The sequence below is a fragment of the Podarcis erhardii genome (genome assembly GCF_964252035.2).
Source record: "Podarcis erhardii genome assembly, chromosome: Z".
Lineage (NCBI taxonomy): Eukaryota > Metazoa > Chordata > Lepidosauria > Squamata > Lacertidae > Podarcis > Podarcis erhardii.
Genome location: NC_138504.1, coordinates 23,408,742 through 23,435,257, shown reverse-complemented (window position 1 = coordinate 23,435,257; position 26,516 = coordinate 23,408,742). Strand labels below are relative to the sequence as shown.

The following is a 26,516-nucleotide window of genomic DNA, read 5'->3' as shown; positions in this document are numbered from 1 at the left end:
GCAATCACCAATATACACCAAATAAAAAAGAAAAGAGAAAAAAAATTAAGAATAAAAACTTCAATTTTTAAACTCATGTTTACAAAAACTTTCTTTCTTGACTTCCTCACGCCTCCCTGTTTTGTGTTCCTCTTTGTCCAATCAGATACAGCAAATCCTTACCCTCCTTCAAAACTCATTTCTAATTATTATAATCACTTCTATTATGTCTTCAATCTTTCCTCCTTATAATTAAACACCTTTAACATATTGTTTACTTTTAACATAATATAGCCTTATTCTTTCACCCTTTTTCAATTACATTTTTGCATACTTTTTTTTAACACTGTATCACTAATGCCAAGCTTGCAGCCAGTTTGAAGGCACTGGGGAGGGATGTTACTGCACTCATTTTCTCCCTTGGAACCAAAGGGGGGAAACCCAGACATTTTTGCAGATTCTAAAAATCCCCCTGGACAGAAATTTTACCCCTGAAAAAGAGGACATATCCATGAAAATCCGGACATATGGCGACCCTAATTGAGTATAGGTCTGTGGCGAAGCTCCTTCTACTGTGGTATCCAAGCAGCACCCAACAACCAACTGGCTGCCAGGTACTTTGGAAGTTCTGTGTAAGGGACTTCTGAGACTCCATCATCCCTGGTATGTAGCAAATTCTGAAGAACAACACCTACCAACACCACCCAGAAAAATCCCACCCACCCAATATCAGAAATCAGGCCCTATGATTTTGTTGCTCAGATCTGCAGACTGCATTTCTTCATCGCTAGTTATGGATGTTTCTTTTGCAAAGTTTCCTCCAACACTCTTCAACGCTCTACTCTCACCCCCTTCCTTTGTTAAACATGCTACCTTTTCTTCTTTTAAATGGCAAAAACTCCATTATGTGCGGAGTTAAATGTTAGAATAAATTAAATGCCCAGGAGTATAGAAATGCAAAACAGAGGGTTTGCTGCTGCAAAATCAGATAGTAAAAGGGGGAAAATGAAGTATCGTTTCTGTAGGCAACTCATTTCACCATTCATTAATTGGGCACCACATTTTAGATTCAGAAAGGATTGAATACAGTATTTTGCTATTTGCTTTCCTACAACACACACACACACAAACTTTTATCTCAGTGTGGTTATATATATTTTCTCCACACTGGAGCAGACTCAGTTCAGTGTTTTCTGTCTTTGTCTGAGCTCTGTATTGTTTTTAACTGCTGTGCTGATTTTGAAATTTTAAAGTCCTGGATGAGGTTGTACTTCTAGCAGGTCCATAGCTTGGGGTGGTGGTCCCAGATTCAGCACTATCTCTAGAGGCTCTGGTGGCCTTGGTGACTAGGAGTGCCCCTTTCTAGCTGCAGTTGGTTTGCCACCTATGGCCACTTTCGGACAGAAATGACTCTGCTACTCCTACTTCCAGATGTGATTATTGCAATGCACTCTGCCTGGGGATGCCTTTGAAGACGACTCAGAAACTTCAGTTGGCCCAAAATGCAGTGGACCCCAGATTACTGCCTGGGGCTCCCTTTAGACCACATATAACCCCTGTTTTAGAACAGCTGCATTAGTGACCGATTCATTTATTTCATTTCATAAAATTTATATGCCACTAGAATGTAAAAAAAAAAGAAAACCTCAAAGCAGTTTACAAAACAATAACACCAAGAAAAATTCAATACAAAATAAATGTTAAAATGTTAAATGTTAAAAAAAACCAAAGCAGATTTAGATTCACATCAATTTTCCAAGCATCTGGGTTGGTTTGTAAACACACCAGTGTTTAGAGCCCTAAATGGCATAAGCCTCAAAGACTGGCTCCTTGGCTACATCTTAATCACAGTATTAGACTGTCTGCTTGGAACTGTCTGCAATGGATGGTGTGTGTCTGTGTGTGTGTTCCGAAGTCTCAAAAGTTAAAACAAGCCCCTTTCCTGGTCTCAACTGCCACATGCAATATTTCGCTCTGACGCCAAGCAAACGTCCAATAGAAGTAGCCATGGTAGCGATAAGTTTTGCCACAGGATTCCGCTCTGCACTTGCTTCCCTGTACTCTAAATCAGGCCCATTCCCCACTTCCATTTGAAGTGTCAAAAAGAGGCGGGGGAAATGTCTTCCTTGCGTCTGCTCTGTTCGTCCTGTGGCAGCTATTGCAGAAGCAGCTTGAAGCAGCAATTACATAGACTAAAACACAAATTAGATCTGCCACTCCATAGACAAGTTCTCCCCTAGGGCCTTAAGATTAATACGGGTGGGTGGGTGGAAGACGCAAAGGAAGCAAAATACTAAACAAAATAAATGTGGTTTCCTTTCCCTGTCTTTGAGGTTGCTTGAGCTTGACTTCGATGTGTTGCCCCAAGGCATGAATTCTAAAGGTGGGGCCACATGGCTGGAAGCCCTGCGCTCATCTCCAGGGATGTAGCTGTGGAATTTGAGAGCAAACATTTCTAGCTGCCATCAGCCAATTGTTGGGATTAAAGGAGACCTTCTTGTTGCTCTGCGGTGGTGCTTTTTTGTGGGGCTGGGTGTGTGTGTGTGTGTCTTCGTTGGTTAGTTTTGCTTCATATTAGAGGGTTTCATCCCACTCAGCCCCAAATTTATTCATTTAGTAATCAGGAAAGTTGTTGATTAAGGGGGAGCTTTTAAATCCTACCACTCTATTTACTACAATCTAGGAGCACTACTGCTTTTTTCTCCCTTCAGGGTCAGGGATTGGGAGGCAGTCTGGTGTAGTGGTTAGAGCATTGGGCTAGGAACTGGGAGACCAGAGTTCCAATTCCTACAAAAATAGCAATAAAACCCATGAGGGCCACTGAGAAATCAGAAAGGAGGTGTTGGCATCCTCAGTGGATATGAAATGCTGAGCATCTGTTGGAAAAGAAAAGAAAAAAGATTGAGAACTTGGGGAGAGGGAGTGGAATGGTTTGTTAGAAGAGGGCAATGATGGGCACCTGGACCTTTGGAGAGGAGCACTACTATGAGGAAGCAGTGGCAGCTGGTGCTCACTGAGACTAGTAGGGCTGAAGGCAGAGAGGTCAGCCATAGGTGGAGCCGGAACCAATGCCAAGCAGAGCCAAATAATTCCAGCTTTGTCCCCATCCTCCTACCTGCTAAGGCAACACTAAGATGAAGGACGAGGAAGATAACAGGCAGTTCGGCCTGCTGGGTTGGTTGGTAAGGCAGGTGTACAGGTGGGAGCTTCACCCTGGTGGACCAGCTTCCATTGCTAGAAGTGGGTAGTCATTGCACCATTTTGTTGTCAAGGGAAGTCTCTCTCTTTCTCTCTTTCTCTCAGAATCACACACACACACTCAATTAGTTACTACATTCCCCTGGGGGTAGGGAACCTCCTTCCATCTAAACTCCACATTCCCTTGTGGGCAGTCTTCCAGGGGCCACCTGTGAGTGGTAGATAGGGATGAGGGAAAGATTCAATTCAGTTAGCATTTAAAGCTGAATCTATGAAACTCGCACTTTCTGAAACAGTATGAGAACCGATACATAGTCACCCTTCAAAATTCACACATCTCCAGATTTTGTGATGCAGTTCTCTATTAAAAGAATGTTTACGAAGGTAAACAAAGAGATAAACAACTATCGTATTTTTTGCTGTATAAGACGCACCAGACCACAAGACACACCTAGTTTTTGGAGGAGGAAAACAAGAAAAAAAATATTCTGAATCTCAGAAGCCAGAACAGCAGGAGGGATCGCTGCGCAGTGAAAGCAGCAATCCCTCTTGCTGTTCTGGCTTCTGGGATAGCTGCACAGCCTGCATTCGCTCCATAAGACGCACACACATTTCCCCTTACTTTTTAGGAGGGAAAAAGTGAGACTTATAGAGCAAAAAATACGGTATATGACTTTCCAAAGAAATCTGAAGGCAGCTTTTAATGTCTGACATTTCATTGTGTTTTTATATTTTGTTGGAAATTGCCTATAGTGGCTGGGGCAGCTGAGTCAGATGGGTGGGGTATCATCATCATCATCATCAATAAAAATGCATATGTTAGGGGAAGGTGCTCATACAGGGAACTTGCTTTACAATAATGTTCATAGTAACCAAAGCTGAAAGAAACAAAGTTGCAATTCGCATTAAAATGCTAATGAGTTTTTATGATGATGAATGATATAATAATAATAATAATAATAATAATAATAATAATAGTACAGTCGAACCTTGGTAGTCGAATGCCTTAGTTGTCAAACAAATCGGCTCCTGAACATTGCAAACCCAGAAGTGAGTGTTCTGGTTTGCAAACCGTTTTTGGAAGCTGAACATCAGACGTGGCTTCTGTGGCTTCCAGTTGGCTTGCAGGAAGCTCTTGCAGCCAATCGGAAGCCGTGCCTTGGTTTTTGAACTGTTTCGGGAGTCCAACTCCCGGAACGGATTAAATTTGAGAACCTAGTTACAACTGTAATAATAATAATAATAATAATAATAATAATAATAATAATAATAATAAAAAATTCACAAGCTGATGTGGAAACATTGAGAACTGAATTTAAAATAGGAAAAATGAGAAATTGAGAAGACTGGAATTGAGACATGTTACCAACCATTGTTCGGTCCCTGCTCTTCCCACCTAGCAGTTTGAAAGCACGTCAAGTGCAAGTAGATAAATAGGTATCGCTCCGGCGGGAAGGTAAACAGCGTTTCCGTGCGCTGCTGTGGTTCGCCAGAAGCGGCTTAGTCATTCTGGCCATATGACCTGGAAGCTGTTTGCAGACAAACTCCGACTCCCTCGGCCAGTAAAACGAGATGAGCGCTTCAACCCCAGAGTTGTCCGCAACTGGACCTAACAGTCAGGGGTACCTTTACCTTTACCAACCCTAAATTGTAGGTAGGGCCAGATTATAGAAAAATAGGTGGCACAATAGATGCAACTCTTACCATTGTATAGTAGACATTAAAGCCACTGAAAATCCAGATTTCTTCACACTTGCATAGTCTCCAACTGCCCCCCAAATGCCAAGAGCATCATGAAAACCTTTAAGCTGCCAAGGCTTTTCGTTGTGTCAGAGTTCCAAATTCTGTGAGTGGGGAAAGGGAGCAGCAAAGGGTGGAGACAGGGAAGGAGGAGGAGGCCCTACCTCTCATGGTGGCATAGCAGGACTCATGGGAAGAGGTGGTGCACCATCTGTTGCTGCTGCACTCCTCAGCTCTCCCAGACAGTACCTTTTAATGCATCCAACTATGGTACTGGTAGTGGTAGGAGTGGCCTAAGGGCCCCCCGCTTGTGTGGTCATAACCGCCAACCATAGAGACTACATTGCTGGTATGGAAGTGTTCCCCGTAAACATTCAGCACGTGTGCCTCCTCTGATGCCCAAGGTGGTCTGATTTTTAACCAGATACGCTCCCACGTATAACCAAGATGTTTGCTGGTATGGTATTGTTACACACTCCTCTTAGTAACAGCCATCGGGGCAGCTCAGCCTGGTATTCCATTGGCAGTGTGTATATATAAGGGGCGTAGAGGGCACACTGATGTAGAATAGAATGTCCCTATTTTCATCTGAGGAATGTTGGAGGGTACTCACATGCATATTTAGGCACGCACATCCCCCTTCACCCAGACCACAAAGGAGCATTGTCACAGTTTAAAGACTCTTTCCAGCTAGGCATAGACATTGTGGAGCAGAGCTGGTGATGTGTGTGGCTGGCGAAAGACTTGGGAGAGCCTGGAGAAAGATATAGAGGCCTGTAAGGCTGCATTCATCCCTGGAGCCTGAGGTTCCCTATCCTTGCAATGCATGTTCAGATGTCCCAGCTTATGTAGCCATGCTGTTCATCTGCACGCATCTGCACTGTGGCTTTCCATCACATGAAAATGGTTCCCAACCTGCTGGCTTTATGTGTGTTTTGAAGAGAGCCGAAGAATATCATAAATCCACTTTGAGTTTTATCTCCTCCAGGGAATATGCAGTATTGTAGGTAACAAGGTTAGATGTGCAAAGCTAAAAACCACCATTTATGGCACTATAAGAGCTTCAAAGAAAATACATCCTGTGGGAATTGGAGCACTACAAAAGCATGCATATTTAAGGAAATACTCTGTGAAGGCAATGCAAAGCGTTTGAAGGGAAAGGAAGTATCCTTTTTTTTCAGCTCACCCACAATAGTTTTGCTCTGTACCAGCAAAAGCCTTGTCTCCAAATATATTTACAGTGTCACATATGCCACCTGCAAAATTAAAATATCAATAGATGGCCACATTCTGCCTATTTTTGAAATGTGTTGTGAAATTAGCATTCATCAGACTTCCTGGGCTCAAGTCACCCTATAGCTCCTGCTACAACAAATAGATCTGATCCTGCCAGCAGGCTGCTGTCAACAGGAACATGCCTGGAAGTGGGTGAGCTTGAGTGAGCTGCCTGCAGCCCTTGTTCCTTGGACCCAGCTGGCAGAATATGCACAATTAGCTCTGGAGGAAGTTCTGGGGCTGGAAGATGGAAGGGACAAGGGAATGACAGGCCATAACACTTTAAAAAAAGAAAAAAAGCTGGAGCCATGGAAGATGCTATGAGTGAATCTTTTGGAAAATAGGCAAAGGCTGAATGATCCCCCCCTCTCTCTCTTTGTGTGTGTGTGTCTGTAAATGTATTATTAAATCTGTTTCTTTGGTGTGTGTTTGTTTTTGCAGAGATGGAATTTCATGATACTCCACATATCTTGTGCACTGGCTACCAGCCAGACATGCATGCTGTCTCCCAGTGTGGCTATCCGATAGAGATGGGTTCTGATGTCGATACCGAGACAGAAGGAGGAGCCTCACCAGATCAGGCCTTGAGGATGTGGATGTCAGGAATGAAATCGGAGCACAGTTCGTGTTTATCGAGCCGCGCAAACTCAGCGCTATCCCTCACCGATACTGACCACGAAAGGAAGTCTGATGGGGAGAACGGTAATGAAGCAACCTATTAAAAACAGGCATAGATTTATTTCAATGTGGGCGTGCATGTATGAAAGAGAAAGAGGTTCAGCCATGCCAGTTTGTACTTAAACAGAACTATCAATGAGACAGCAGTCGGGTAAACAAAATGTAGAAAATGTATACACTTGGGTATGTATGCTTTCGTGAGCATCCATGGTGGTTTTGTAAATAATAATAATAATCAAATTTTCACACACTGTGAAAATTTACTTCATTATTTATCAGATAATTTCTACTCTCGTTAAAAAGAAATCCAAAGGGCAGGCTGAGGAACAACATAGTAAGAGCCATCAACAATGTTTGTTTTAAAAAGACTGAAAGGGGGAAAGCAGCGTTAAATATAAAACAGTAACAACAAATTCAAACAAAGACATTGGAGAAAGGTGCCTTATTCCAGGACAGACTTTTACTTGCCTCACTCAGTACCTAAATCTAGAGCATCTGCCTTGTACACAAAAGGTCCAAGATTCAATCCACAGACTCTCCAGGAGGGACTTGAAAAGATTTCCTTTCTGAAATCCTGGAGAGCTGCTGCCCATCAGTGTAGACAATACTGAGCTCAATAGACCAATGATCTGACTCGCTATACATGAGCATCCTATAATAATAAATGAATAATAATTTTAATAAAGAGTCTTTGTGGGAAGGGGTTATTGGTTTGTTGTTGTTGTGATTATTTTGTATTTCGTGTTCTCATCTTGTAGTTTTATGTTGTTAACCGCCCTGTGATCTTCGGATGAAGGGTGGTATACAAATTTTGTATTAATAAACAAACAATATATGTATATACTGCCTGGCGGTGGCTCTCCAGGACTGTAGACTGAGGAAGGTATTTCATATTGGAAGCTACTTTTGATTATTTGGAGATGCCTGGGATTGAACCTGGGACCTTCTGAGTGCAAAGGCGGGGGTTCATCCCTGCCCCTGCCCCCAGACGCTGCTTATTCAAACAGACTAAAAGCCTGCGGAAACTTCCATCATCGGCTGATGGCGGAGCAGCTATGTTTTATTATTTATTTTATTTGAAGACGGGCATCACCAACTGGAAGGAAGGTGCCCAGGTTGACACAGATCCTTGTGATATCCTGGGCTCATTCAGGAGGGAGGGTGGGATAGATATCAAATATTGTTGTTGGCAGCTGTCCATCTTGGAAAACAATGGAGGAGTGTGCCTTTGGGGGTAAAGTCAAACTGTTGGAAGGTTGCAGCACTTGCTGTGGCTGTAGAGCAGGGGTCAGCAAACTTTTTCAGCAGGGGGCTGGTCCACTGTTCCTCAGACCTTGTGGGGGGCCAGACTATATTTTGAAAAATAACAATGAACGAATTCCTATGCCCCACAAATAAACCAGAGATGCATTTTAAATAAAAGCACACATTCTACTCATGTAAAAACACTAGGCAGGCCCCACAAATAACCCAGAGATGCATTTTAAATAAAAAGTTAGGTTCTACTCATGTAAAAACATGCTGATTCCCGGACCGTCCATGGGCCGGATTGAGAAGGCGATTGGGCTGGATCTGCCCCCACCCCCCAGGCCTTAGTCTGCCTACCCATGCTGTAGAGGCTGAAAAATAATGATAATATATCCAACTGATGGTCTTCTAAATATCCTGGGCCTAAGTTATTCAGGGCTTTAATTGTAATATCAAACACTTTTATTGAATTGTTTTATTTTCTTTGAACTGAGCTTGGGAAAATAACTATAACGTGTTTCTGAAGTAGTCAGTTAATATGATTGTATTGGCATAATATCATTTGCATCTGTTCAGCTTACCCATTAAGTTAGAGGGATAGATGGAAATCGCATACTCACACACTGATGAATAAAATATCGAAAGGGAAAACTCAACATCCTAACTAACTTTGGAGTGTTGACACAAATAACATCTGAGCACAGGAGATGGTACAGCTAAATGTAATCAGCCCTTGTGATGTCTTTGCTTTCCACAGTTCTACTTATACATTTTGACAGTTGGAGAACACAGGTCAGATGTGAAGTCAGTAGCATAATTTTAAATCTGTCCCACAGTTGTCCTTGTATGTTTTTTGTGTCAATGTCCCACAGGCATCCCAGCTCACTAGTGCATTTGGAAGTCTATATGACTGGGAAAATCACAAATCACTCACCCTTGATACTCCTTTTATCATGGGGCAAGCACCCAACCCATCTTCAATGCTCACATCATATTCACAATTCATGACAGGGCATTTTGAGTGATATCCTATGTTTTTGTGCCTGCATCGTCAACATTCTTCAGACAAGATGTCTTGTCTGTTATTAGCAACTAACACCTACTCCTTGGAATCCCTCCCCTTGAATATTAGACAGGTGTCATCTCTTAAATCTTCTCAGCACCTACTGAAAACCTTCCTCTTTCAGCACGTTGAGATGTTTCCCTGTGTGCATATATACTGGAATTATTTTAATTTTATTTATGCTTGTTGTTTGCTGCCCTGGGCTCCTTTGGGGGAAAAGGATGGGATATAAAGTTAATAAGCAACAGCAACAAAAGAATGACCCACCCCTTTCTATGGAAGCTCATAAGAGTTGCATGTACCTCAGATCTTCAAATGCAGGTACTGGGGGATGCAAGGAACAGTTTATGTAGACATCCCAGATAATTGCAGGGTTGTAGAATAACTCATGGATGGCAGTTTATACATTCTGTGACATTCCAACTCATCTTTGTGCACTTTACATCCTTTTGTCATATCTGCAGTTCTGTACAGAAGAAGGTTCCCCAATGGCTCCTTACTAAGACAGTCAAGGGACGTCTGGTGCTGATTTGTCAAAGTCTGTGTCCAAGGTCTAAGGCTGTTGCCATGGATTGGGAGGGTGTCACAGATGGAGAAGAAATTCAGTTCAGTTTGCATTTATAGGTACAGTGGTACCTCGCAAGATGAATGCCTCGAAAGACGAAAAACTCGCAAAACGAAAGAGTTTTTCGTTTTTTGAGTTGCTTCGCAAGACGGATTTCCCTATGGGCTTGCTTCGCAAGACAAAAACGTCTTGCAAGTTTGTTTCCTTTGTCTTGCAAGTTTGTTTCCTTTTTCTTAAAACCGTGCATTCACTTCGAGGAGCAACGCATAGCACGCGGTGTGGTAACCTTTTTTGAGGTTTTTGAAGACTTTGGTGATTTTTGAAGCTTTTCCAAAGTCCGTGCTTCGCAAGACGAAAAAATTGCAAGACGAAAAAACTCGCGGAACGAATTAATTTCATCTTGCGAGGCACCACTGTAAATCAAGCTAAATCATACTTCCTGAAAAGCAAACCAAAACTCAGCTATCCTTTGAAATGTCGCACTTCTCTGAATTTTACTCAGCCCAGTTTTCTGTGCAAAAAAAAAAAGCAAATAGCAGGGTAAAGTATGCATAAAATACATATATTGGTTAATATAGCATCTACAGATACATTATATCGGGGAAAATTCTTACAAAGATGTGTGTACTAGGAGAAATGCTGGCTAATTTTCTTGAGAATGCTTTTTTTAAAAAAAATCTCAAGCTGATACGGAAATGTGGAGAACGGTCAGGTACCATCTGATATCTGCTTAAGACCTTGGACACTGACTGCATGAGTTTGCACAAGATCGAGAAACACTCCAACCTGTAATAAGACAGCTTTCTTCTTTGTTCCTATTCCATCTCATTTCTGGAGGTGCATCATGATGCAGATATTCCCTTGTTGCAGGGCTGTAGTCTGGATTGAGGGCAATTGTCACATAGTCCAAGACACCTGTTTAAAATTCCTGTTTTCATTGTTAATGACAACCCATGGTACATTCTAGAATTAGAACTGAGCAAAAATTTATCAGGTGATACTTTTTTCTGGTGAAAGTAATATTTTTCCTCCGCCCCTCTAGAAAAAAAAAGTCCACTATCCTGATTTCCCCCCACTGTGTTTGTGTATATACGTATACATGTGTATGGTAGCTGCCATTTCCCCTCCGTTATGCCCTGGAACAAATCTGAGTCTGGGTAATTGTGGAAGATGCAGAATGGTGGCCAAGCTGCCAAAACAGATGCTAATCTTGACCTTTGCAACACCTGCAGCAAAGCAGGAACTAAGGCAGGGAAGGGATGGGAGGGGCGGAGAGAGAGATGGAAGCTGTGCTACTGATAGTGTCAAGCCTCCAACCCCTTGGGGATAATTTCTCCTACCCCTCGAATCATTTGATGAGATGGTCCCTCCAAACTTCTCTAACCACAAATAGGGTGGGTCATTGTTAGGTGTCACTTGCCTTCAGTTCTAGCTAAAATCTTCCACGTGGAGTAATTCCATGGTTAGAGCTGCATGGAGGAAATGAAGAAAAGAATGAGCTGACAAGTAGGAATGAATAAGGGGAAGGTCAGTAGCTCAGCAAAAGAGCATCTGCTTTGTATGCAGAAGGTGCAATATTCAATTTCTGGCATCTCCAGGTACATCTGGGAATGACCCCTGCCTGAAGCCCCTGAGGGCTGTTGTCAGTCAGTGTATGCATTGCTGAGCTAGATGGCCCAAGGAGCTATGTTCCTATGACCAAGCAGATTCCTGGCAGTGATTTGCTGGAATGTGGAGAGGTGTGTACTTTTAAATTAATCCATTTCTCCCCATGTATGGGTTGTTGTTGTTGTTTAGTCGTTTAGTCGTGTCCAACTCTTCGTGACCCCATGGACCAGAGCACGCCAGGCACTCCTGGCTTCCACTGCCTCCCACAGTTTGGTAAGGCTCATGTTTGTAGCTTCGAGAATGTATGGGTTACCTCCTATAAAACCACTCAAAACAGTTTCACAATAAAATAAAAAACAAACCATCAGCAATAAAAGCAGGTATGTAATTTAACATATGACAACTGTAACAATTAGAAAGCAACAACCATAAACAATAAACACAATCTATTAAGTAAACATAATAGATTGTGTGTTAAGTAAACATAAGCAAACTGAATTGAAGTTCCCATATGAAAGGCTCTCTGATAAAGGGAAATATTCAGCAGAACCCAAATAAAGTCAGCACCCGTCTGATAAGTAACAGGAGAGAGTTTCATAGGTTAAGTACCACTGCACAAAAGGGCAAATATCTACAGTGTATGAAACAGACCACCTGATGAGATGCTGATTGCAGGAGGCCCTCTCCTGCAGAGCTCAGTAATCAGTTATGCATGCAAAGGGGTGAAAGGATCTTTTAGATATCCTGGTCCCAAGCTGAACAGGGCTTTGTACATCAGTAAAAGCACCTCAAACTTGGTTTGGTACTTCTTTGTGTCCTGTTCTCATGCACATTCACCTCTGGGAAGTTGTGGGTCTACCTTTGCTCATGCACTACTACCTCCATATGGTTGTGGCCAGGGGACTGCTGTACATGGGGAGGATTTAGCAGTGTGTGAACTGAACCATGTCATATTTTTGCACAAGTTGCCTCCAGTTGGTCCCAAGGCAGAACAAAGTATGTGGGTTAAAAAACAAACAAACCCCACCCTGCTAATAATGACCAGTTTCTCTGGAAATAGTTGCCCGATCCAGCTTTACTATAAATAGCTCTGTTCTAAGACATAAACAGTTGCTATATAATGTGTGAGCAAAAACCCCTTCAGCAGTAAAGCTCCAGGATGCCTATGCTAGCTGAATTATAGAAATCGGGGGCGGGGATGTGAGAGAGAGTAGTGTTGCAAGGAGGCAAGATTGAGTTAGTGCCAGCACTCAACAATAGGAAGGAAAGCATATCTGTTTTTGCAACACATGCTTACATGGTTTTAATTCCTAAACTATTTCTTTCCTTATGCATAACACAGTTTCTAAGAGTATTTGGCAAATGTTCTAGTGTAAAGAAATGCATTTGAAGCACACACATGCCCTATTGGTTTTCTCTCCCCCTCTCTCCGATGGGATTACCTGCATTTGAAGGAGAGGGTGGGGATGTGCCCAACACATCTCTGTCACTGTTACTGCTGTTTCCCGCACCCCCTGCAATGTTGGGGGCTGAATGTCTGCAGCAGGATGCTTGCTCTATTTGAGTATGCTCCCTACACAAAGCAAAACTCTGACCTTCTAGGATCTTTAGCTTGCTCAGAAAGAGCAGGGTTTCTCTTGCATGACCGTCAGCCCCCAACATAGCAGTGGGTGGCCACAGGAACAGTAATGGAGATGTAGGGATGTGGCTGTGTCAGTAGGCACATCCATGCTTTGCCCCTTGCCTATTAGCAATACAGTGGTGCCCCGCAAGACGAATGCCTCGCAAGACGGAAAACCCGCTAGACGAAAGGGTTTTCCGTTTTGGAGGCGCTTCGCAAAACGAATTTCCCTATGGGCTTGCTTCGCAAGACGAAAATGTCTTGCGAGTTCCTGCGGGTTTTTTCCCTCCCCCCCTTTTTCTAAGCCGCTAAGCCGCTTATCAGCTGATCCAATAAGCTGATAAGCCGCTAAAAGCCGCTAAACCGCTAATAGCGCTAATCCGCTAAGCCGTCAATGGGCTTGCTTTGCAAGACGAAAAAACCACTAGATGAAGAGAATCGCGGAACGGATTCTTTTCGTCTTGTGAGGAACCACTATAGTGTCTATGAATAGGGTCTTACACACACACACACACACACACAGAGAGAGAGAGAGAGAGAGAGAGAGAGAGAGAGAGAGATGCTAGACAGCCTGTTCTACTGTCAAACAACTACTTTCATCATTGATAATATTGTGATTTTATGTTGTGAACTGCCCTGAAACCTGCAGCTATAGGGCAGTATGCTACAGCCCTATACTACTGAATTTGTTTGCACAAAACATATGTGACTATAGTCACATCCAGACCGTACATTTAAAGTGCTATTCTAACATACTTAAAGTGTATGTTCCAGATGTGTCCATAGTCTAACCACCACATAAGCTTTGTGTAAGCAAATCAGGATGAATGCTGAATAAACCAGTTGTTGTGAGGAGCCCTAAAGAATAGGAGAAAGTTTGTAGAGGTAGTTTGACAGTGGAAGAGGATGCCTCAGGAGTTGATGGGCTGCTTTTCACTGGAGGTATTTAAGGAGAAGCTGGACAGCCAGCCATCTGCCAAGGAGGCTGTATTTTGTTAGACTAGGTGTCTCAACTCTATAACTGTGTAATTCTAAGTGAGCAGTGGAGAGCCAGAATGTCACTAAAGTTTCCCTTCTTCAAGCACTCTTTGCTGCCTGTTCATCTGTTTTTCCCCTGGTCTACACAAAAGAAAGGAAGGAAGGAAGGAAGGAAGGAAGGAAGGAAGGAAGGAAATGAAGTTCTGAACAAAGGAGGTTTCAGTTGTGGTTGAAGCAGTGCATGGAACTGATGAGGCAGAGAGCAGAACTGGTTGTAGGAAGTATGGAGGTATAAAAGCATTGTTTTCCATAACAGCTTATATATGTCGCCTGCAGCACTGGTTCTGTTCCACTGCAGTTTACCTTCCATCAAAAACTGCATTATTCATCTTGTTGTCCATTGTGGCAAAATTAGGTGACTTGTTTAATTAATTATGTATATTACATAAGTTAAATTGTCATTACATTGTTTCATCCCAAGGAAATGCACTACAAATGTGGGGCAGGGACATAATGGGGGGAACGCAACACACATGGAAGGAAAGTAAACATATTGTTTGTGGACTGAAAGCAACAACAAACACAAAAGCGAATACCGATCTGGATTGATTTCTTTTCTGGATGTGGAATGAATGAGTGAACACCAGCAATTTCTGCTCCCTTTCCTATTTTCATCAGAATTGTCCAACATCCTTAGTTGGAAGATGGGAGGTAGGAGGACCAAAATGATCAGAACAACAGTATGGAATATGGAAAACTGTGAGAGCAAATAAGAGCTCATATAAACATGCTCTTTTTCTCTCCCTCACAGCATTAATTCTTGCAGCTATAGTGGACAGTTCATCTAGAGACAGTATTTTTAGTGACAGCACAGAAAGAGCAAGAGAGAGAGAGAGCAGCTGCATGAGAGATTAGAGGCGAGTCAGCATTTGGTGTTCTGTGATGCCTTGGCATTCTTCCTGAGCATGCAGAGTCTCCCTCCCCCTTGCCCCCCAAAAATTGCAGTGGCGGAGAAAACAGTGATCATCGGGAGCCTCTGGTGCACATCAGGGGGTAATTGGAACCTTGATTCAGGAGTCTAGGCTGCCGTTGCGTGCCATGTTGCATGTCCTTAAGTTGAATTTGTATCAGCGGGGCTTCTGTTTGCATAACTAGGGCTGCAGCCTTTGCCAGCAAAGCAGCTTGGAGGAACAGCCCGACTGCCGCTGACTCTGGCTATACAGAAATATGTGGTGGACCAACAAGCTGCCTTCTTTCAGCAGGGTCACCAGTGGGAGATGGAGCCAGGGGTTGGTGGGGATGTCCTTGTTTCAAATCCTGCTTTTAGAATACATTCTGCTCCATTTCATGGACAGAATTTGGGAAGAGAAAAGATTCTCCTCCTGTGGAAATGCTAACGCTGAATATCACCAATGAATTATGGAACATTTTCATCGCCGGGTTACAGCCCTTTATTTATATATTTATTTATCTCAGGTCTTTGCAAACAGCCATGACTCTTCTGGGCATTTTGTTCTACAGCTACAGAAGCAACTCTTTATAGAACAAAGTGTTGGCAGTGTTAAATATTTTACAGAAGATCTCACCACAACAATGTCTTGAGCTAAAGGAAATGAAGGAATTTTTCTTTTCCATCAGCCAACTAATTTTTGCCTTCAGCAACGGGAGTGCAAACATATTCTCTTCCCCCTTCCACACATATTTTCCCTTCCTCTTTTTTAAAAAAGAAAGAAAGAAAGAAAGAAAGAAAGAAAGAAAGAAAGAAAGAAAGAAAGAAAGAAAGGTGTCTCTAGTTTGAGGGGGGAAATGATGCAAAATGGGAAAGAAATTAAACCTGAATCATTATTTTTTCTGGCTCTGAAAGTTATGAAAACATAAAACTTGAAGTCAGTTAAAAACAAAACAAAAAACCATTACATCCTCAATATACCTAATCCAGATAACAAAGCCTAGACAGAGGTGTAATATATTGTTGCAGAAAGGAATCCAAGTACTGTTATGCACAAATTTAGTAAGAAAAGGGTGTGATGGTAGGAATTGGGATTTATGTCAAAGTATATCCTCTCTGAGAAGCACATGTTGCACCTCATGGGGTCTTCTAAAATGTTTGCAGTCCATGGCAAAATCATTTCATCACAGAATCATAGAATTGGAAGGGACCTTGAGGGTCTTCTAGTTCAGTCCCTGGCAATGAAGGAATCCTTGCTCTAACTGTCCCTAGTTGGGCTCGAACTACCAACCTTCTGGTTAACAGCTGGAAGCACTGACCCATTTCACTACTGGGGGCTTTAAGCCTTTATGATGTAGTGTCAGGATGAAGGATGCCTCTATACACTTGATTCATCCCCCCCCCACCCCAAATGTAACTGTAAATACTTAATTGTATATGAAGAGGCAGAAATAATAGGATCTATTCAATTCAGTCTCAATCTCAAACCTTTATTGGCATATAAATAGGATTTATTTTCAGGTACTTGGAAAAATTGCTTTACATATCTGGACTACTCATCTTAAAATAGGATGGGTATACCTTTTTTAAAAAAAAGCATTACCATTCACAGAAACTGCTTTTGTATTATTTTGTGCAATAATGCAAAACATGAGAGCTTGATAAATCTTACATAACGGAGCTAATGTAGTCCAGCATTTCTGTTTCCTACAGAATAAAATTGTTTATCACTCCATTAAAAGGCATGCCCTCAGTCTTACAGTCTAGAACAGGATGGTCCAACTTTTTATACCAAGTGGGCCGCAAGAGTACTTCAACATGGAACCTGTGAGCTGCGCACTTTTTGTCATGCAGGGTAGGGTGGGGGGCAGGCCCAAAATTTGACACACACATCTAGCCATCATGCTGCCTTCTCAAAGCCAGCCAAGCAAGGTGCTGGACTTTGGGAATGAGATTTGAGGCTCTGGAAGGGTCCTAGAGCCCTCCCATCTTCTTCCCAAAACTGGGCAAGTGCTATCTTGGCTTTCAGAAGGAGGAAGGGGGACTCTAGGACCCTGTCAGAACCCTTACAATGCCTCCTCAAAGCCCAGCACCTTGCTTACGCAGCTTTGAGAAGGGCATCAAATATTGCTGAGGACCAAAAAGTCCTCAAGGGCTGTGTACAGCCCTCAGGCCAACTGTTGGACCACCCTGATCTAGAAAGGCATGGATTGGGATGGATAAGGAAATAAGCGAGTTACAAACTCTTATCATCCATTAATAGGTCTGCCATCCTTAAATTTCTCTAATCCTATTTCAAAGCCATCTAAGTCTAGACTTCCTTTTCAAAAATAGCTATTATAGGACAGGATGGTTGGATAATATGTATACATCCACCCAGTGTGCCAAACCACTGAATTGTACATGGTGGTCTTCTTGGCAGCCTGCTGTATGAATAAGCGTTGGAGCTGTTGGAGAAATTTAAAAGGGGTTCCTAGGCTGGAGGTATCCCTCACAGCAACCCAAAAGACAAGGATGCAGATTCCAATTGAAAATAATAGGCCTTTATACAAATGTGGATAGGGACAGCCTCAAAAATAAGGAGGCTTCAAAGCAATGTTTCTTATACACTTCTAAATTCCATACATGATTTCTCTTCACCAAAGGATCACAGCAGTCTTATCAATTGCAACCCAATGCCACAATCCTGAACCAATCAACATAATTTAGCTCTTCAGATCAGCCCTCATCATACTATCATGTAATTACATATAATCATTTTTTCAGTGTCTTTCTTATTAGACTTTTCTCCCAATATCCTCGTTCATTTGTCTACAAAGTAATTGAAGAATAATTACAAGTGCTATGCCAAGCCAACTTTCTTTTCATGCGTACAGTGGTCACATAGATTCTGTTTATTCTTTTGAGTGTTCCGGAACGAACATTTGCTTACATACAGTACCTGAAAGCAGCTAGTTCAGTACTGCAAAATGTGGGCACAGGCCTTCCCAACATAGCTTTGCCGCAGGGTGTAAAGAAAACGGAATCATCAAAACGATACAGTTTTTGTGAAATTGTTATTTTCTCCATTGGAGCTATGCTGGTGTAAGCTGGGCTCTGCTTGCCCCTTTTTTACAACTACCCATGTAGAAAGAGGAAGGATAGAAATGTAATACGCTTCCAGGGCAGAGTTGTCCAGAATAGTGGAAAACTAGAAAAATGTGCCATTACCTGCTGGCCAACACATATTCTATTTCCCCTCAGTTTATATGTAATAATATATAATTGCTAGATACTTATTTATATCCTGTGCCTCTCCCTGACAGGGATTCAAGGATGCTTACAGATAAAACAGCTAAAACCACAGAAGAAACAATCACTTTAAAAAAATTAAGTCTTAATAGAAGAGAATAGATAGGGATAGAGCTATGAGAGAAATGGTATATTAAAAACAGACAGACAGTCACAACACCACCTCTTTCATTAAAAGCAGTCAGTTCCCCAAAGCCTGCTAGAACAAAGTCTTCACCTGCTGACAGAAGGACAACAAGGAGGAAGGCCCCCTTCAGTATTCACAGTGCAGCAAAGTATAAAAGAATCACAAATAAACAAATAAATAAATACACAAGCGCCAACCATTAAAACAGCAACAATTCAGAAGAAGCTGCACTATTGAAGGCTGAGAAGGAATGTGCATCATCTTAGGATTTTTTTTTTTTTTTTTTTTTAAGAGCAACAGGACAGGATCCTAATGAATTATCAGAGAAATGGTGTTGATAAATGACTGGAAATAATGTTCCCTACCTCACTTCACATTAGGGATGAGAAATCTTTGAATCAGGGGTCACAGTTTTCTTGACCAGCCCTTGAACCTTGAACAGGAACAAGACAGATGCAACACACACACACTACCCCTCTGGTGATTAGGTTTCAGGGGATATGCATTTTACATGTTGTAGACTACTTGCTGCAGGGATGACCTTCCTACAGACTGCACTCTCCTGGAAGATTCCCCTAACCCTCCTGCAAAATAATTGGGCGAGGGAACCTTCCATTGGAGCCAACTTCCCTAAACCTCATTCAGCATTCAAAGGCAGCCACATCTACATTGCACTACAGCTGTCAAATCTTCAGGTTAAAAAAACACACACAACACCAGTTAGTATACATGTGGAGCCAGGGCTGGCCTGCTCATTAAGCGAGTTGAGGTTGTGGTCTCAGAGCAGCAGGCTCAGGGCAGCCGAGAGGGGTGACAGATCTTCTTAACCCACCTCCTCCACTGTGTGTGCCTCTGGTTGAATATCATGGACACACCATAGGAAGTGAGAGACAGCATTTTCTGTCTTGCCTCTAGTGGCAAAATGTCCTGGGCCACCCCTGGGTGCAGTGGGTGTGCTGCTGTTTATAAAGCTAGCTGGGAGGCACATTGCCTCATAGTGCTCATACTACAAACAGCCGCTATGAAACGCAGCCCCCTCCCCCCTGCCCTACAACACCAGTGACTTTGTTGTAATACCAGTTGCCCAGTGCAACTAAACCAGCATAAATTGATTTTTGGGGAACCACAACATTTCTGTATATCTGCAGCAAAGAACTACTCATTTGCCCATTAATATTTTTGTATGGGTGCATGTGCTTACTTGAGAGACGTGTGCTGTGCTGTCTCCATACCCCACACACATTTTATTGTGTGTGGGGGGGGGGAGAAAGATAAGCTGTGCCTCCCCCATCCCCCAACTTCCATTACTTCATTCAGTTTTATGTTTATCTTTACTTCTATTGACAATTGCATCCATTGTTTTTATTTTTCATCTCCACTTTGTTCTCTGCTTGAGGATGACAATTTCTGCAGTTCTCTTCCTTGGAAAACGTACATCCAGCTGCCTTTGGCTGGTGTGTTATCACCTCATCCTGGCTGCACGTATTTCTCCACAGGAGCTAATATGCTGCAGCAGTTGAAAATCCCTTCTGCTTTTTATAGGCTATATTTCCCCCCCTCCCTCCCAATATGTCGCCTGATTACTGCACTACAATTCTGATTTTTATTGAATCGTTTTAAGGTATAATTTATTTCAGATCTTTAGTGCCTCTCATCCATGTCTGAAGTGGCCTGCATTATTCAATCGTTCGTTCTTGTTTACATCTTCCCTTTCCCGTTGGTCTCTCTGCCCCCCCCCCCCACCGTATCTTTGTGTCTTTGCATCTGTGTTAAATCTTTTACATCCAATTTCTCCCTAACACTGACACGGATTAAGGATCATTTCCAGCCTTTTAACAATCTATGCCTGATTCATATCCCCTTCTTGGATGCATAACCTAATCACGGTGTAAAAATTAACTGCAGTGGCTCTGTTTAAAACTTTTTTTTAGCATTTGTTGAGTGAACGTATTAAAATGACACAATGGTCAGCAAAACAGTACAGATACAGTTCTGTGAAATTCCAATTTACTGCTATCCAGTGGACAGTAAACATATCAAGATGAAACAGTAAATGTATCAAGGATGAAGCTGGTTTTCTAAACGATGCTGATCAACAATAGTGGGGTGGGCTGTTTATAATTGAGCACAGTTCAAGTATAGTACATAAAGCTAAATATCCCTTAGCAATCCTTGAGGATTGATACAGGAGCTACTGCCTCATTTATGTAGAGTTTTTCTTATCTGGGCAAAGGAGATTTCTTGCTTCTGTAGTCAAATAGATGCTTTCTTTGCTCTGCTCCCATGAGGATCTGTTTCAAGAACAGCCATTATGAACCCGGCATATTGCTATGATCAGATGTCAGCCTAGGGCTCAGAGTTTGTCCTAAAGGTTTGGGTCTTATTTATTCTTATTTATTTTTGAGGGTTTTAACCCACTCTATTTACGCCGCTTTATAAGCTGCCTTGGGATTACTGTAAAGGTTTAAAATAGCATAAGCAAATTACATTTGTAAAAAAAAAAAAACAACCTGCACAGCACAAAAGCCATCACTATATCCAAAAGCAGCTAACATCACAATAGCCAAAGCACAATAAGCTGCCTTAAGTCAAGGCTATTTGTACATCTGTTCAGTGTTATTTGATCAGAGCAGCTGTGACTCTCTGGCAGACTCTTTTGGATCACCTGCTACCTGATTCTCTTTTTAAACAGAGGTGCCAAGGATAGGACATGGGTGGTTATACCATGGAGCAGGGGTGGGGAAGTAAGGGTCACTTTCCAGAGAACAGAGGCAAGAGTGGGTGGAGCAATGAATGTGAATTTTAGTTTTCTACAGTAGGCTAGGTTCCTACACATCCGCACATCTCTCTCTATACAGACAAGCAAGAAGCACTATTCATTTCTCCGATGAAAATAGGAGTGTCTGACGCGGGTGGCGCTGTGGGTTAAACCACAGAGCCTAGGACTTGCCGAACAGAAGGTCGGCGGTTCGAATCCCTGCAACGGGGTGAGCTCCTGTTGCTCGGTCCCTGCTCCTGCCAACCTAGCAGTTTGAAAGCACATCAAAGTACAAGTAGATAAATAGGTACCACTCCAGCAGGAAGGTAAACGGCGTTTCCATGTGCTACTCTGGCTCGCCAGAAGCGGTTTAGTCATGCTGGCCACATGACCTGGAAGCTGTACGCCGGCTCCCTCAGCCAATAAAGCAAGATGAGCGCCGCAACCCCAGAGTCGGCCACGACTGGACCTAATGGTCAGGGGTCCCTTTACCTTTACCTTTATTCCACGATAATATTAATTTTGTTATTTGTATCCCACCCATCTGACTGGGTTGCCCTAGCCACGCAGCTTCCAAAATATATAAAAGCATAACAAAATATTAGACATTAAAGAAACTTCCCTATGCAGGGCTGCCTTCAGATGCCTTTTAAAGGTTGTATAGTTACTGATCCCCTTGGCTTAGGGGGTCGCATAACTCCATACCCTCTGGCATTTCTCAGGTGAAAATAGGGACGTCCTAAGGAAAAGTAGGACATTCCAGGATCAACTCAGAAACCAGGACGGCTTCTGTAAATCCAGGACTGCCTCTTGAAAATAGGGACACTTTGAGGGTCTGTATCAGAGTTAAAGGATAAATCCCAGCCAGGCAAAAACACTGTTAAGCATGGGGGTTGGGGAGTGTAAGGGTATGTGGCCTGCGGGCAGTCCAAAGGGCCATTTAGAGAGGGCTGGAGGTCCATCAGGTCTGAGATTCCCCATCAGACCCTACCATAGAACTACAAGCACATCCCTGCTGGAATGAGCCCAGAAACCAAGTGGTTCAACTGAAATAATATTGGACTTATATGCTCCAATCTGTGCAGGATTTGGCATTTCTGAGTTCTTTTCAGTGGTAGCCCCAAACAGGTTTTTTATTATTATTTTATTTTAATTTAGTTTTTCCTTCGTCCTGAATCCAGCCTTGTAGGGGCAATAATGTGGAGAATGCACTGAGGACACAGGAAGTCGTGTTGTACAGAATAAGGCCTTTGGCACATCCAATTTGGCATTGTCTCTACACTGACCCGTATTAGGGTTTCAGGCAGGGGTCCTTACCTAGAGATGTAAGGAAATTTGAACCTGGCACCTGTGGCATGCAAATCAGTCATGCTAAGTTCTTATTTGTTTAATATAAAGTATTGTTACTCATTTCGTAGGCCTAGAACAGGAGGCCCTTTTTTGATGGGCAGGGTAGCAGAAAAAAAATACAGAAATGAAAGTGACCACATGAACAAGCCAAACACTAAAGTCTTAGCTCTAATACAGGGATGTACAAAGTCTGCTGGTTGGTTTAATCCGGTCCCTGTGGCAGTTTATTTCCTGGGGTAAAATCCTAAAAAAGTCCAACAACTTCAACCCTAAAAAATGCTCAACAATTTCAGTCCTAAAGAAAGCTCAACAACTCTGGTTGGCCCTTTGGTCAGCCCTCATGGCCCTTCACTTCATCAAATCTGGCCCTCTTTGAAAAAAAGTTTGGCCACCACTGCTCTAATAACTTGAGACAACACTTAAATCTGCAATTACGGTACCAATTACTATAAGTCTTCTTGCTAATTAACTGCTATCCTTTCCCAGCCCATTAATGATTGATTGTTTTTGGCCAGGTGCAACCAATGCAACAGAAAGCAGTGCTGGATACAGGAAAGTCTCCTAAGCCAGAAATCTGATCTTTGATCTACATCCCTAAAACCTATTTTAAGATTGATTCCAGATTCCCTCCATTCTCCTCTCTGAATTGAAGTGGATCCAAATGGTCTCATTGTCAGGCACACCTCCTCCCAAGTCTTCTCTTTGAAAGCTTGCGGGAGAAATAGGTTTTTCTGTTGCAGAAGGCTCCACGGGGTGCCCATCGAGACCTTGGAATTCAGGACTCAAAAGCAGCTAGCTGCTTATTACTTGAAGCTTGCATCTTATACCCACCAGAAGCTTTCCCTGCCTCAATTAATTTGCATAGGGAGAAGGATTGTGGAGAGAGCTGTCGGTATTCCAGAATGCAAGCATGTGATGAAGCTGTGGTACCACAATATCTCAGAATGGATCTGATTTTAAATTTGAACATCCTCCAAATTAATGTGATTAGTTATCAATTTATTGATTACCCACCCTTCACCCTAAGGTCCCAGGGCAGGTTACAGCATTAAAAACAATTTAAAACCACTTAAACTGACCCATTCAGTCAACCTCTACCAATATTGATGCATCCATAACTTAGTTAATAGGTAAAAACTTTTGGAGGGTTACTTGTGTTAGGTCACATTCATGCCATGCATTTAAACACTATGATATCACTTTAAACAGTTATGGTTTTCCCCAAAGAACTATGGGCATTTCTTTATTAAGGGTGCTGAGAGTTGTTAGGAAACCCCTATTCCCCTCACAGAGCTACAATTACCAGAGTTCTGTGTGCAGAAGGGTTCGTTGTTAAACCAGTCTGGGAATATTCCAGGCATTTTAAGGCTACCTTTCTTGTGACATACACTTCTATGGATCTCTAGACCATAAAAGTTTACGCTGCAATAAATATATTGTTAAAATATGCCACGAGAGGTTGTGTTCAATTAATCAGGTGGGGAAGAAAAGCTACTATTACTTCTTATCTGGATATTGTGTCACATAATTGCTTATGAAATGAAGAGAGTATATGAATACTTTCTTCTGTGTTTGTATAAAGAGAAGAACTATCACTTTTTCAAACATGGGAAATTAATGTTTCCTTCTATTGTTTTGCTAAGGTGTGAGCTAATGACATCCCTCTCCCCACAATTTCTCCCCATTTCAAAGAAGGATCATCTGATGTGCTGCACATTTCTCTGAGTGTCCATTAAATTTAACCTCTTTTTGGCTTCTGCAAGTCTTTGAAGCGCATTCAGGGATTGTTTTCCTTTTTGATCTTTCTGTTTTTCTAATCTCTGTTGAATGCTGCTTTTGAATGCTGCCTATTTCTCTGCATTTTCAAGCAGAATCCATGATTTAAAATGCTGCTTCTTATTTTCTCCATTCGTGGCGTGCCATTGTGTGCTCACACACAAAGCTTTCCATGCAGAGGAAAGTGAGAATCCCACAAAATCCTCTACTTACAACCCTAGTAGGAAATCATACTGCTATGAAAGTTTAGGAATATCCTATAGGAATATGGTAGTCCATTTGTAAGAGTGGTTAACCTGTGGCCCTCCATATGTTGTTGAATTACAGCTCCCATAATTTCTGACTGCTGGCTGTGTTGGCTGCAGCAGATTTGAATTGTAGGTTTGACAAGGTTTGTTGTTTTTTTGGGAGGGGGAAATGGTCCCTATCCCTGATATATAGAAAATGGTGTACACATTACAGCAATTCAAACTTCTGATCTATGCACACTTAGCAGGAACTCTGTTCAGCCATTCCAGCTTCCATGTTGAGAAAGAAGTTGGGCTTGTACCTCGAGAACAACTGCAGGGAGGATCCCAAAAGTTCATGCAACACTGAGAGCATAGCCTCTCTCCCTACTCCCATGTTACTCTAAATGGGAGCAATAGTGTGGGGGCAAGCCCCATTGAACACATTGGGTGATATGTCTAAGTAGACATGAATGGGATTGTACTATTGATCTACTACACAAAGCTAAATGGTTTTATGACTGCAGCCAGGAAAGTAGATCTAGATCTACTAGTAGAACTACTGGGCAATCTGAAATAGATCAGCAAGGATTTCGACTCTCTAATGGAAACAGCAAAAATGACTTCCTCACAATATAAAGATACATATTGTTGAAGTGAAGAAAGTAGGTGACCAAGAGTGGCAAACTGGTGTGGATGTGAGCACTGGATTTGTGTGTGGAACAGCTGTGAGTTACATTCACAACAAACTCCTGGGCTTGGAATTCTTCAATTCTGTATGTATGCCATTAACATAATGACAACTGTTAGATCTAGGGGCTTTAATATATTTAAAAAATAAAATGAAAAACCAAAGTGGATCCCCCAAACCTAAAGTCTTCCCCATGCTGACATGGATCCTTCATTCTTAGTACTTGTAAAAGAAGCATTAAATGGTCAAAAGTTGACAGCCATTTCTCCAATGCTTATTGATATCAATGCTTATTGATGCCATTCTGTAGAAACATAATGGGCTAGCAACCTTGTGCCTGGTGGTGCTCAGAAATTATAGGAAAGCCAACCCCCCCCCCAAATCACCAGCATTTGAATCAGTGATTCAAATCAGTGCAGATTTCAAAGATTCAATCTGCCATCTTGATTCAAGGTGTCATTTAATTATGTTCAAACACAGACAAGATCCTGGTCCTTTATCTCAAGAGGTGTCATGGAAATTTGGTTACAATAGCTTAAGAGGTGTCCAAATTCATAATGAACAAACAACTTTCCAAAATATACAGTAGATTATTGACCAATTTTAGTCAGGGATCCTTTAATATTTTGACAGTTATAAATACAAATATTAATCCATTTTTTAAAAAATAATAATAATTAAAAAGCTTCCTTCAGTTGTTGGTCAATGTTGTTGCGAGAAGGAAATCACTGCTGATTGTTTCGTTGCCGTCTTTTCTTGTTAGGAGGGTGGGGGTGAGGAGTTGCCACTGCAACCTAATTGGGTTGTGATCTTCATCAATAGTTGTTTTTTTTTGGGGGGGGGTACTGTATTGATAAATGATGGAGAGACAAAGAATGGATCCGTTTTAGGGTAGTGTTTGTCATCTTATAACAGCATGTGTATAATATATTTCATCCAGGAGCTTGTCTCTCCAGGCATCTATTAACTCACAATGTCCTAGCTATGTTTTGAATAAAGATTCTAAGGATTTGCAGTGAATCTGTTCTATCCCATTCACCTCCTATAACTACACTCATATCTCCATCTAATAGAATTTCACCTTCAGGAAATGCAATCAACCTTTTCTATATAGATTCTTTGTTCTGTATTCACAGCATACATTCAGTCTAAAGTTATTTTCTCAGATCTCGATGCTTGTTTCAATAGATTCTATCTTCCATCTTCCTTCCACCACCCACAACTTCTTCTCTGATACCTACAACATTAATTCATTTTATTTTTCACTTCAGATTTTGAGGGAGTTGATGCTGCGTGTAACCTTCCTTTACTGCATGTTTCCTGCTAAATGTTTGTTTTTACTGGTAATGTGTGTTTCCTGCAATGTATTCATATTTTCTTTATATTTTTTCCAG

At 42.0% G+C, this 26,516-nt stretch overlaps 1 protein-coding gene across 12 annotated transcripts in view; it reads left to right on the top strand.

The window, feature by feature from the left end:
- Positions 1–26,516, top strand: part of TENM1 (teneurin transmembrane protein 1) — a 404,140-nt gene that overhangs the window by 147,166 nt on the left and 230,458 nt on the right. For all 12 annotated transcript variants that reach the window (XM_081847832.1, XM_081847839.1, XM_081847838.1 and 9 more), the window contains exon 3: positions 6,634–6,894. In XM_081847832.1, the coding sequence (XP_081703958.1) occupies positions 6,634–6,894 (261 nt within the window). The remainder of the gene's footprint in view (positions 1–6,633; positions 6,895–26,516) is intronic.